The sequence below is a fragment of the Hypomesus transpacificus genome, chromosome 4 (assembly GCF_021917145.1).
Source record: "Hypomesus transpacificus isolate Combined female chromosome 4, fHypTra1, whole genome shotgun sequence".
Lineage (NCBI taxonomy): Eukaryota > Metazoa > Chordata > Actinopteri > Osmeriformes > Osmeridae > Hypomesus > Hypomesus transpacificus.
In genome coordinates this window covers 6,711,382-6,725,648 of record NC_061063.1, presented here as the reverse complement: position 1 = coordinate 6,725,648, position 14,267 = coordinate 6,711,382, and the positions used below count along the sequence as shown (strand labels likewise).

The following is a 14,267-nucleotide window of genomic DNA, read 5'->3' as shown; positions in this document are numbered from 1 at the left end:
TGATGAGGTAACTCAGAAGGAATAATGGATGCTATTTTAAATGTTTATGAAGAATTAGAGTTATTTATAATCATCAATATGAACATCTAAATTCTTAGTTAGTTTAATTTACATGTATGCAAATGTTCAATTATAGCCATCATATACTGGTGGAGCAACCGGTAGATCAAATAACTATTGTTCTTTTAACCATCTGAGACCATTCGTAGCCCCTGTAGTGTACACTGGTGTTTGCAATCAAACTGCCCATCGTATTTTTTCTTTTGTGCATTTGTGAGGACATCCTGGGCTTTTTATATTGTCACAAATGTGAACAAACTCAGGATTTGTTGTATAATTCTAGTGAGTAAATAAAGTCATAGATAAATAACCATAACAAATATGAAGACTCGATTGTGAAACTCCTTTGCTTATAATCTGTTTAGATAACTTCTTCTGTTGTGTAGAATGTAAACATTTTAAAAGCAATGGCTCGGTAAAGCTGGACTGTATGAGTTTTGTTTTTTGTTTTTATGTTAAATTTTTAACGTTTTTTATGTTTTGCATCAAGTGTTGCATTAAGTTAGGGGTACTTATTTACTTGATATCTATTCTCTTGAGAGAGCTGAATCAGACTTGGTTAGGTTGGAGTTTTCACAATCTGTTTATACAGTTTCTCAAAGCTAGACCTTTGGCATAGACTTACAACTCTAACGAACACTGTAGGCACGTCTCCAATGTATTCTCTCACAGCAAAGAGCCATTTCACCAAGAGGGAGGGCTCTGTGCTGAGCTCTGATCAAAGCATGTCACATATACAAACATCTAAATCGGACGTTTGATCAAAAACATCTTCCATGAAAAGAAAGCAGAGTTTCACCACAACTGCCTACAAACGCGCTTTTGTCCAAGTAGTGCCTGGGAGAACTGGAAAGCCACAAATCAGCTCACTCTAAACTTGAGAAGTTATTGGATAAGCAGCTGCCTATGAGAAAGAGGCTACAGCTCTGATGCCAGGAACCCACTCCAGGAATTAGAATGCACACTCATACAGAAGTCTGAAAACTGCTGGGGTTAAATGACTTCATATGGCTTTGAAAACACATATGTTCATATTACAGTTTTGCAATAGGTGATTTTTCGCAAGACAAATACGTTTATTTATATGAATAAAAAAGATGTTTGTCTGTTTAACCCTTGTGTTATCTTCGGGTCTGTGTGACCCTTCAGTCAATGTGACCCCCCCCCCCCCCCCCCCCCCCCCCCACGTGTTGCGACAACTTTACCTCATACAAAATTAAAGTGAAGCATTTTCTTTTTTTCTCACACCCCCCACAGCGCGAAGGTTAAAAGAAAATGCTTTTATTTATTTTTTGTATTGGGTAAAGTTGTCGCAGCACAACGATGGGTTGTTGTGAACCTTCGGGTCATTGTTACCCGAAGGCAGCACAAGGGTTAACAGTTTATAGAGGGCACAGTTTATTGTTTTGAGGGCACATTATTATTGTTGTATTCAAGAATCCTCACAGAGACAAATTGTAATTAGTTTCATTTTATTAGCTTTGGAGATCACTCTTTTCCAGCTTTTCCAAGTAAACTTTGAAGATGTAAAGGAAGCCAAATACAAAAACCAATAGATTAACAGACTATATATTTTGATAAGAATCATTAGGCTGTGTAGTAAGACACACATGCAGGAACGAGGGATAGTTTGTTGGTGGTTCCTTGCTTAGTAGCCTCTATATGCTTCAATTCCACAGTATGTTCACTTTTAAGTTAATTGTACACGCCTTTTTGAGTTATTACAGTAGAATTTGACGTAAGCAAATTCTCTACAGTGCAAAATCCAAGCCAGTTTTCAATGCAAAGCATCTGTGGAATGTTCACAACATTTTTATCCCAATGTACAGTCTCGGGGTGGCTTTGCTCAAATCAAGAATAATATATTTTTGACACGTCTGTTTAACACATCTTGCTGCACACAACAAGTCGTTCATCATCTCTTCCACGTCAGCTTCCGTCTCCGGTCACTCTTTGTTGATGATCAAACAGTGTTCCTGAAGAGCTCCTGTAGCTGATTCCTGAGAGAGGAGGAGGCGGTGCCTCTGGCAGGTGGGCGTGGCCAGCAGAGGGGTCATAAGTGGGCATGCTCAGAGCTCTGGTCACTGTCGTGACTGTCCTCGTTTGCGGGCGAGCTGGCTAGTGGCGAGTGATGCAATCCCACCATGCCGGAAAACTCAGATGGCAGCAACGTTCCTTTTTTCACGTTCACCAGTTCCTTCTCGCGAGCCGCAGCCCCTTGCTGACCACCCTTCACTCTCTTCCACTTCATCCTCCTGTTCTGGAACCACACCTTGACCTGAGGAGAGGGCAGGGGGGAGGGGGCAGTAGGCAGGCCAGAGAAGAGGAATGTCAACAGGATGACATGTACAACATGTGATCAGGAGTACCACACTGCAAGACAATACTAATGTTTTTAAAGCCTATTCATCGGTAGACCTGTTCAAATGTAACCCTCTTTAACTACAATGAGAAAGATTGGATTTGTTTCAAGTGCTTCCTAACTTAATGACCCTCAGGTCATCTGGTCTCAATTTGCGGATGGAGGGTGAGAATTTGAGGATGGAGGGTGAGACCAGTGGTAACTTGAAGCCTTGTGAGAAACGTCGGCTGTGAAATTGTTATATATTTTTTTCTGGTTTCTCAGTGTGGAGAAAACCTCAGTAAAACTCTACCGCCCCCTGTGCGTCAGGAAACCTCACATCCTGACTCTGTTCGTGTGAACCCTCTTCTATCAGTGTGTGTGACTGAGAGATTTACGGGCTAAGTGAAACAGACCTCTGCCAGCACAGCACCGGCTCTCTCACCTCTCCACTCACACGCCATGGGACTTACATAAACCCCCCCCCCCACACACACATTCACATACAACACACACACATTCACACACACACACACCCTGCGACACCTCAGCTCAAACCACTGGCAGAAAAGTGGGAGATCATTATCTTTAATATCATTCCTAGCTAGAACTCCAGGTTGGGCACAAAGAGACAGACATACAGTGGAAGGGTGTCCAGATGGACAGAGAGAAAGGGGGAACGGAGAGGGACTGACAGACAAACAGATATAAAGACAAACAGGCGTCTCTGAGGTTGGTTGTCTTCATGTGGGGGTAACTGTGTGAGATAGTGAGCAGGCAGGCGAACGGCGGGGGCGCTGAAGTTGGGTAGGTGGTGGGGCATCTTATTTCCACATGGTCAGGTATGTGCTGATGCGTGGGTGACGGCGGCCCTCTGGCTCTCGTCCCCAGCCTTCTTTCCCTGACTCGACAGCTTGTTTAGTATTTGCGTCTCCCACAGTGATGATTAAGCTGCTGCCTAAAACGGCCGGCGTAGATCTGGACCAATCAACAACCCCCCGCGCCCCCACCTCATCCCCCTCGACACTCCCGGCTGCTCCCTCTTCCCTCCCATCCCCTAAAGCCTTGTACCTCTCACCCCCTCTCGTCCTCTCTCTTACCCCCCCCCCCCCCCCACCTCAGGCCCCTCCTGTTGGCCCCCAGGAGTGACCTGCTTTCTCACAGTAACCCCTATCCTGTCGGATTTATTTTAGGAAGCGCTGCATAGAGGCCTGCCACTCAAAGACGGGGTAAGTGAGCAGAGTAAACACGCGCGATGTGTGGCTCGTTTTCTAATGAACGCCTCAGCGCGCGACAACTCGTATAACTGACTTTCCCGTACCGTGTTCCTGTGCTCACTCTCAATCGCAGGTCCAAATGCCAGATCTGAAGTGTGAGTTGCTCGGACTTCTGTACTGCGCAAATAATCCCCTGCCACTCTGTACGTGACCTTGTAGCCAACCCCGGTTGCTCAGTCTCTTTTCTTAAAACTGTACAGTAGTGAAGGTAACAGGAGGTATAAGACAATAGTGAGGAGGATGTTGAAATGGTTGAGATCTAGAATCAACCCCCACACACACAGATTTATTGGAGTTGTATTGGGAATGTTTGGAGAGGCAGCCAATATGAGGGGGAGTGGTAAGGGACCAGGCCCCAGGCAGGAAGACCAAAATCCTGGGTGGGTTTAGTTGGCTTCAGCCTGAGCCAAGACACTTTGATTGGATTTATACAACAGATCTCCGAAAGTACTTGTGGGTGTGCTGAGTTTGTAGGTTGCTCTTGGATTACAGAACTGCTACAAACAGTGCGATCATTGAGATCCACTCAGAGAAAATGAATGCACCGTTTTAGACTTTTATTTTAGCCAGAAGTTGCTTTTATTCCTGCCTTTATCGGCAATCAGTAATAGTTATTGCAACACTGTGTCTATCATTCTACAGCACGATTGCCTCTTTGCTTCGCAGGTACTGTATCTATTTGCAAGTGCTTACGCAGCATCCCCCTTGGATTTCAATGTGTTTTAGAATGCGGACAGCTGTCTTGTCATAAATATCTTTTGGACAAAAAACTTGAAGTTTCTTTTGTCTCTCGTGTGTTTGGTGTCAGCATCTGAAGGGAATAACAGGCACATCTGGAGCGTGACACATGCTATCTGAGACACCCAGAGCAGCAGTGCTGGGATATCAAAGAGCCTCAGCAGTTTGGAATCGATTAGCCTCAGAGCATTAGTATGACATGTCTAACCGTTTGCTAATGTCAAAACACAGAGGGCTTTTTAACTTGTGATGCCTGTGTAGGTCTTAATAGAAACCACACCAACTGCTGTCACACTGTGATGTGAGGCTGAGGCTACAGGGTAAACTCTTTGAATTATGTTGAAGAATCTTTAAGCAAAAATTGCTGTGGATGATTATAGTCATTGTGGTAATAATTCTATCATTTTGATTCCTGAAAGAATTACAGAAAAGGAGAGTTGTTATGGGCCAAATTATTGGCAAAAAAAATTGTTCTAAGACAATGGGTTAGATGTATGTATAAATCAAGTGTGTTGTTTTAAGCAAGACTTAACAGGTAACATACTTGTCTTTCTGTCAGGTCAAGGTTGACAGCTATCTCATAGCGCCTCAGTCGCGTCAGATAGTTGTGGTGTGCAAACTCTGACTCCAGTTCCCGAATCTGTTCCTTGGTGAACGCCGTGCGCTCCTTCCTGGGTTTGCTGTTCACGTCTGACTTATAGCTCCCGTCTTGGGAATCTGAAATGAAAAACAGAACATTTTCCAGCCACAGTTAAGTCGCCAAAAAAAGAAAGAGAGAGAAAAAGGGGTGAAAAAACAGGGATTGTGTGATAAACTGCAGGGTCCCGTCTGAAACAAAAAATAAAATGAAAGCAAAACAATTAGGAATGCCAATCACCTTTTATGATCGGGATATTGGTCATGCACACTGCACGTTTCTAGGATGGCCTGATAAAGCCCTGGCAGAGAACGGGTTCCCAGAGTCGGACGGCCCTGGGCTTTTTCCAACGCAGACAGAATGAGATCTCTTTCATTAATGTGTTGCAACACTTTCTGACGAAAGATGAGCCTGTGGAGTGATTCATTTTTCTGACGTCTGTTTTTTTTTTTTTAAGACAAATAACATTTGTGTGATATCATTGTATCTTTTATCCCAGTTCAGGATTGTGCGTGTGTGTGTGTGTTGTGTTATGTGTGAAATCAACACAAAAGCTACCTCCTTTACAGAAGTTTTTTCTGGCATCCATTAAACAGAATGCATCCATGTTTAAATACTGAAGATTCAATGAGCAGAGATTTCTGACCATCACATTTAAAGGCGAGAAAAGACAGTTCAGAGTTGTGACATAGACACTGTTCTACAGTACACAACACATAAATCCACGACACATTAATCCTGTTGACATTCCATTAGTTATCCAATGAATGCTAGATGTGCTCACAAATCACATAAACAAGGAAAGATGCACTGCCGCATCGCTGGGACCAAACACACAGCCTCCCTATACAGCACATCAATTTTATGGGGATTCAGCTTGGGACAATGAAATAAAGTAATGATACAGAAAAAAAATCTTCATAACCAACACCTCAGTAATGGTTCATTTGAGGAATTGTATTTACTTGCTAATGAAAAAAAGAGTAGAAAACCTGTTTTAGAAGATATGTGGGGTTTGAATTGGTATAATCTCTCTTGGTAATGTAATCAAAACCAGCTTTATTGATTTCTCCACAAATTTTAAAGATGGTCCATACACTGACTGTACTCCATGAAGCAGGAAATATTTCCCCCAAAATGTTTGCCACAAACGTTTGTGGCATCTCTTAGTGCCAACTAAGTTAACTTTAGGAAATTGGATTTCGGTTCTTAAAGACTGTGGATGTTTGTGGACATCCATCAGAGTCCTCCACCAGACATACTGTATTTGGACATTGGCACCCCCGACATAAAAATCCATTGGAAATGGAACACTTAGTTCATGGCAGTGCCACACTCCTTCTAGTTCTTGTGAGCACAGCTCAGTGAGGAGAATAACACAGATCCATCCAACGTGATCCTATAGGTCCTATAGATAATTTTTTTTTATCTACAGTAAACAACAGTTAAGGCTCCAATGGTGTGAACTTACACCAACGAGGGTAGCCAGTGTTCGTCGCTTAAATCAAATCATAGACGTCAGCCACCACGGCAGTGACATATAAAGGCCTCAGGTGGCCGAGACACGTGCGGCAGGGCATTGCCCTGTGGCGTCTGCTCTGCTCTGTCCATTGCTCTACAGATTTAACCGTCCACCATTTTACCAATGAGATAATTTTACCAAGGACACATAAAAAAAAACTTAATTTTGTTGTTCAAATCTTAGACCACTCCTAAGAAGCACCATACCAGAATCTGAACAGAGAATAAGGAGTCTTTATTGTTACTTTATGTTTGTACGTTGTTTGTTCTAGTTATTTACCATACTCTCGTGATTTCTCGATCTATTTCAGGCTGACACGCAATTTGATGGTGTATGTGATTGATTATTTCTCCTCTGGAGTCCTGAGCCTGTTTCTGAGCCCAGCTGTACCCAGACAGGTGAGCTCTGCCTTGGAGGTCGTAAACTCTGCCTATGGTCCAGCCTATGAAAAAGACCAGGTGGAGAACCATTGTAACAGTTTTTAAAAGCAGGCTTCACAAGGATTACACCTGTAGGCCATTAATGCCTTGAGGGGAAAACGTCTCAGCCAATTACAGCTCAGAGGCTGAGGAGACAGACAAAGAAACACCCGTCTACGGCAAGTCGGACTATAAAACAACACATTCTGAGAAACACTCACCAATACTTGAGTGCCATTTGTTTGAAATATCACATGATTTGGGTTTCACCTTGAAGCTGGTATAATCAAATACGTTTAAAAAAATTATGTATTACAATATTGTTGCAATATATTATAAAAGCTATCATAATTGTGGAGATTTCGCCAACAATGAGTCCACTGACAAAGCAAGTGGAGGCGGAGATGTGCGCAAAACAGCCTCTCACATGAATTCAACTGAAAAGTACAAATGTAGAATAATGTTATTTAGACAAAGGTAAAGTTCCGTCCTCTTTTAAACCGTACCTTTTATTGTCATCGTAAATCTTGCAGTCTAAAAATTGCAGTACTGTTTTGTTAAACGCAATCTAATGTAAAAAATATATATATCAGGGGCTTAGTTAATGCCCATTTTGTATGAAGGGTATTAAATAAGGATTTTCTTTTTTTATCACTGTAGGTTGTTTTGGAAATGAAACTTTTTGTCATTGTCCAGCCAAAGGCATACTTAATGTAAAAACAGAACTTCTCTTTTATATTTATATAACATAACAGCTGTGTGATTTTACCTTGACAACATTTTGTGTTCTTTTGCATTGATAAAACTAAACTACATTTAAATAATATGCACATTGCTACTAAAATAACTACATTGAAAATACAGTATGTGAAGTTTGGTGGAAATTGCTGTGTAAATATGCACATGAACGCTAAAACAACTAAATGCAAAAGCGATGCCATCAAACCCTTTGTTTACTTCATCTGCCCCCCAGAATTGAGTGAAAATGAGCTCCAAATGGCGTTAATTTTTGCTTTAGATCCTTTTTAGGTCTCATTGCATAAACATATACCATTACATTTTTAAGAAACCAAACCAGTCATTAATTGCAAAGTTGAAACTTTTGAGGGGTTAGGAAGTTTCCGTCTTACCTGAGCTATCACTCTTCCCTTTACTGTTCCGCCTGTCCGAATGCTCTGGAGATACCGTCTGGCGCCCATAGTCCCCGGACACGCACGCCACCCCCACGGAGTCACTGTTCCCCAGACTGGGGTTGTTGCTGCCGCAGAGATTGGCCGCTCCCGCACAGAGTTCCTGGGCGGAGGTGTCGGGCGGTGGCAGGCAGAGGGCGTGCCTGCCGTTGGGCGAGGGCATCTGCTGCACATGCCATCCAGACTGGTGCTGCGGGTGGTGGGGATGCTGCTGAGGCAGGTGCCCTCGGTGGGGTGGCGCTCCATAGACGTCCTCCCCCGGGTAGCCGCAGGTGGGCGAGGAACCCGGCAGGTCTGGGTAGGAGACGTGGTCAGAGCGCCCGTGCAGGGTGAGGGGCGACTGCGTGAAGGCGGGGTGTAGGCCCTGCGTGGGGGCATGAGGGCTGCGCAGACAGCCGAACAGAGAGTGATCCATCGTTCGTGGTATCCACCCGGCCCTGTCCGCCTGGCTGGACCAAAGCTTCCCAAGTCAACACGAGTGAGAGCACCACAGAGGAGGGAGAAAGAGGGAGCGAGAGAGAGAGAGAGAGAGAGAGAGAGAGAGAGAGTGGGGAGAAAGGGGGGTGAAAGAGAAAGCACGGAGGTGGGAAGCCTAAATCACAGCACTCCTCCACGGCCCCACTCAACTCGCACCTCCAGCCCTGTATTTCCCAGAGAATCGGGCTGCTGGAAGGCAGAGACGCTGGCGTTGAAAGGCAGGGCCTCCGATAATCCTGAGCATGCGGACGGTTGCCAGGCGGCGCGCGGGTAAACACAGGGAGACTGAGGAGGATCTCGGGTGACAGGAGAGACGGTCGGGGCCAGTGTGGACAAGGAAGGTGGTTCCAGGGAAGTTGTGTGAGAGAGGGAAAGAGAGGGGAAGCAAGAGAGAGAGAGCGCAAGGGAGGGTAGGAGGAGGAGGCCAAGGGGGGATGTTATATATAGGGCGTAACGTGAGAGGGAGGCTGGGTCACTGGCTCACTGCGACTGACCACATGCATACGATCTTCCTCCAAAACGCAACGCACAATAAATCTGCACCATTCCGATGCTGTTGCCTCAGAAAAAGTGGCCAATTTATTTTGGACCTGAGCTATCTGACCCCTACCAACACTTTTTTTAAGGCCTGTGTTGCGTCATAGCCCAGGTTTTGGATTCGGAGGGTTCGACACATTATTAGCTGTGCGTGTATTTATGGGGTTGATGCGTTGCAAGGTGAACTTATTCAGTCAGGTGATAGAGTCGACTGTCCATGGCCTGACAGCTGATGCTATTTTGTGCATTTCTCAGGCTGGTAACGCAAAACACATCTCAGCAAGTATCTAACCAGTTTTTAACCAGAACTCACTATTCATGAAAGAGACTTCCACAGTCTTCTTACTGTGAGTTTGTGTGATTTTGTGTTTTGAAACTCATATGTAAGCATCACACTCTGTGTGTAGAATACTTAACAGCAAGACACGGTTTAAATCCAATAGTTTACTCTGTAAGTTTATTTAAATGCCACACTGTAAACACACAAAAGGAAAATGACAGGGGGTGTTGGGGAAACACAACAGATTGATAACATTATATTCAGCACAATTAAATGCGTTGTTGTTGGTGAGAGTGATTTATTCTACTTTGGGTTTTTAATATGGTTATCTGGCTGAATTGACGTATTTTTATTTTCTCCACCATGGGGAAAATGTATTTTGTGGCTAGGGAAAACGTGCAAGTATGCATAAGGGTATGGTGTTGGGTTATGGTGGAAGTAAAATGAATATGATATGTTTTATCACATTCGGTTTCCATACGAAAACTGGAAAGAATTTCATATCAGTGTCTATTCATATTTAGTTAATTTATTTTCATTTTCGATTACTTCAATTTATTATTTCAAACATTGTTTGAAAGATGCCTAATAACTTTTTTTTATCAATAAAGTAAATGAAGGGTAGTGTGTCTTTTAATTATTCTTGTTTTTTCACAGTCTATAACTATCTACATTTTCAGTCTGCTTTCAGTATGTGTTCACTACACTGCTAATTTAAAAAGGAACTCTGGAAAATGTAATCCTTTTATTTAAATATTGTTTAAATAAATGTTACATAAAAAAATGCCCATCATTTGATTTCCTGTATTACCTCAATTCCATTATTCTAATAACTTTATTGTGCTGTATGATGAAAATATTTAAAAATATCTGTCTTCTTACAGGGATCTATTGATATTCCCGTGCCCTGGTTTAGACCTATAGGCTACGGCAGTGGGTAAACCACATATATGAAGTCTGGAACAGAGAGGAAATTAGATTCATTTTGTAGGAAATTGCTTTAACAGACCACCAAAAGCCTTGACGGCTGTTAGTGTTCTCTCAGTCCTGTACGAGGAGAGCGCCACATCCGGTGGTCCCGTGTTTAAGGTCCAGAAGAAAAACACTCTGTTTACCTAACAAATTAGGGCAATTAGTAGTTATGTAAAGGAATCCGTCGCTGCTGGCCCAGGGTGTGTATTAATGCTCATATGGTTTCAGTTTGGCTGGGCCAGGCGAGCAATGCCAAGGCAGTACCCCCAGGGCTTGTCGTGGTGCTTCTGAACCCAGTCCTGTGAGCCCTCCCTGGGCAGGGCAGCCCCTCTTGCTCCGACAAAGACCTAAGTCTCAGTAATACTGCACCGCTAATTTGACTGCTCCCAGAGGGAGGAGGAATTTTCTGCAGGTGAGTCTTTTCACTGCATAGTCTTTTGCAGGTGTGTATTTGTGAGTTTGTGTGTGTGTGCTTTTTATTTCTGGAGATTTTTTTTAAGTCTGTGAAGAGGTGAATATGATGCTTGAGTTTAACTTACACCTCTACAGGCATCCCTTCAGCAACCTGGCTTTGTCAATCAGGTACACTGTAAGGTAACGCAAGCCTAGGCACAACTTACTGAACCCATGATACGTTTTCTAAAGAGACTCACATGCCCCAGCCTATTTTGTAGAAGTTGTGGTTTGTAAAATCACAATCTAAATGCATCTTTCATACTCTTAATCGGAATACCAAAGGGTTTTCAAAATAAAGTTACGATTTGATATTGGATATTCATTTTAAAATTAATGAGATTTATTGTGTAGTCCTTAGCTTCCCATTCTGTACATTTCTGAAATATTATTCTCTATTAAAATAAAGCATCAACAATGCCTTTAAGAGTTTATTAAGTTTTCTTATGAGCTTTTGGCTTTCTTTTAAACTGAGTTGCTTTCAACTTACAGTTCAGCGCTGTCTTTTATGACTTTTTGTTACTTTAATGAATGTTAAAATGCAAACTTTCCAAATGAATAATAGTAATGAAAAGCTAACTCTGTTATGTATTTTCTCTTTCTTGTGGTCCGTTTACTGGTGTGTTTCAAAGCCGGTTCCACTGGGCCATTTCGCAGTGAATTTGAATTGAAGCCTGTTGTGTGAGTAAAAGAGACAGGGTAGGCGGGAGTGTGTAACTTCATAACATTACTGTCTTAACTCCATCTGAGATCTGAAATCCATCCACAACTACGGCAGCAAATTGATTTGACAGCAGTGTGTCTTCCATTTCCATGAGATGGACATAATGCCATTTTAAACGTGTTAAGGTGTTCAGACAGTTCTTCGTACGACATTAAATTCATATTATAGTGACTTTAAGGAGTTCAGCAGCTGCCTTTTGTATTGAAGGATGTGATGTCAGAGGGCTTACCTTTGTGCTTGAAATATCTTTTGTGATGGAAGAGGAAGTCTTGAAAATGATCATGGATATCTGAGAGTTTCATACATTCGTCCTGCAAATACAGATGATAAATATGAAAATACTGTGTGTGTGCGACTGACCAATGCAGTGTCTTTTTAATGTACCCATATATTGTTTTTACTGTGCATTATCATATTATTCAGGGATGTATGGTATCAGGCACACAAACTTAGAGCACAGTTCATTGAGATCAACTGAGATTTTAGAATGCGAAGTGTACAGTTTGTACATTTTGGATACTCTTTGCTATGTCTCAAGGAGAAACTTATTTTTTTAAGTGAACATGTCCACCAAACCCAGACACACAGCCTGTACTGATTTTAAATGAGTGGGGAAAAAGCCCTTGTCTTTCCAAGCTATACTTCACAATACCTCCAGCACACCATGCTGTTCTAATATTAGCAATATTTCAGAAAAGTAAAGTTGACATCTTATGGTTTAATGACTTCCTTCTCTTCTTAAATTATCCAGGCTCTGGCCAAGTTCCTGCATGGTCTTTTGTTCTGCCAGCGCATTAGTTCTCTTGTAGTACTGTTGCCCACATAGATCTAAGCCTAATGATTTTAGTTATATTATTGTACCAGTTGTTGCTCAGCTTTATTTCTGGCAACGGAATCCGACCTATCAATTCTTTCAGAAAATATGCCACACGCATTCTGTGCAGTTGTGGCTGTAAAATCTGATCATTAGTGTTTTGATCGTTTATTTCTCGGATTTAACGTTTCCCTGTGGCTTGTTAAGGGTCAGTGCTCACAAACCTCTTCTGTCTCTCACATGTTCCAGATCTGGACACACTATGGCAGGCCTTGTAGACTAACACACAAATTAGTTCCAGAGATTAGGAAAAAGGATGATCATATAAATGATCAGATGTCAAATAAAATGCCTGTTTTTGACCTCTAATTCTGTTTTCTCAGCGCCCTTGACAATCAATGAAAAAAAAACTAAGCAAGCAGGAAAAACGAAATTATTGCAGCAATGTTTTTGTGACTGGGTCACAACCTGATGCTTTAACAAGGTGTTGATGTGGGATTGTATGGCCACGCTGCCCTCTGCTGATATGGAGGAATACTACAGTAACAGAGATTTTAGAGAAATACCACCTGCATTTTGCATTTTTTGCAGAACCAAATCCTTTAGCAATTCCTGATTCATAAGTAGTATTAAGATGAGTTTTATTCAAGAAAGTTCCGCTAGGACCGTCAGTATCATTAGTTCAGGAAACCTTGTTCCAAAAATTGTTTTTACTATGGAAGCAGCACTGCACTTGAAGTTCATTCCCTGTTCAACATCGGTGACGACCTTTCTGAGTCTACAGTGCAGGAGACAAAAACAGAAGGATTGCTGGCAGGGACACAACTCAAGTTTTCTCACGCATTGAGTACAAGGTGTGGAATCTTTCATGTTTATACATGAGGTTTTTCAAATCAGCTCTTTTAAACAACAAACCAGTAAAAACAGACAAAATGCTTAATTCAGCCTGTTAATCATGGCCTCCTCCTTCCCACATGTTCGGGCCCCTTGGTTCTGTAATCAGGACTCAATTTCCTATTTTGGCCTGTGGAACACTAATCCAGCAGGAGGATGAACAGTAAACAGTGTGAGCGGACTAGGCTGTGCCACCGTGCTCGCTGCGGGCCTTGTGGGTAAATAACACTCATCCTACAGAGCCCACAATCAAACGACCCATAATGCACCATTTTCTTTGCAAATGGGCCATGTCGCACCACCATGCCATGTTTACATTGAACAAGATTAACCTCTTTACGGGGGAACGATTCATCAGAAAAGGACTGATTATAACTTTTTTTTGGTTTAACACACACTCTCCCTTCTTCCCTCTCTCTCTCTCTTTCTCTCTCTCTCTCTCTCTCTCTCTCTCTCTCTCTCTCTCTCTCTCTCTCTCTCTCTCTCTCTCCCCCTTGTTCAGTCAATGCTCACCTAAACATATGTCTACACACGCACATACCATGACCTACACACACACCCTAACACACATGCTGTTTCCCTTGACTCTGTTTCAACCAACATTGTGTTTATATCACTAAATCACAGCTTGATTGATCTGAGATCATCCTCTTCAGCCCAGAGGCTCAGACATGGATGAAAGTTTAATAGGTTGTAAATCTCGATCTGTGTCTATGATCACTCTCCCATAAACATATCTCTAGACATGAGCGTGCGCTGCTCCTACGACACTGAGCAGACAACTCATCCCGTCCCCAAGACTCTCAAATGAAAACACTGTCCTTGGATTTGTTCACTATGAATGGGAACACTCAGGGCTGTCGTTCTAATTAGAACCTCACATGCTGCCAGATTGATGCAGAGCCAACACACCCACTGAATGGTCACAGGTG

General features: G+C 42.6%; 1 protein-coding gene across 1 annotated transcript; it reads right to left on the bottom strand.

Annotated features, from left to right (window-relative positions):
- Positions 1-1,762: 1,762 nt before the first annotated feature.
- Positions 1,763-9,074, bottom strand: meox2b (mesenchyme homeobox 2b). Its single transcript, XM_047019753.1, has 3 exons — positions 8,125-9,074; positions 4,961-5,133; positions 1,763-2,338 (listed from the first exon to the last, which is right to left on the bottom strand). Exons 1-3 carry the CDS (start codon positions 8,597-8,599, stop codon positions 2,114-2,116), a joined length of 873 nt encoding a protein of 290 aa, XP_046875709.1. The 5' UTR covers positions 8,600-9,074; the 3' UTR covers positions 1,763-2,113.
- Between the last annotated feature and the right edge of the window lie 5,193 nt (positions 9,075-14,267).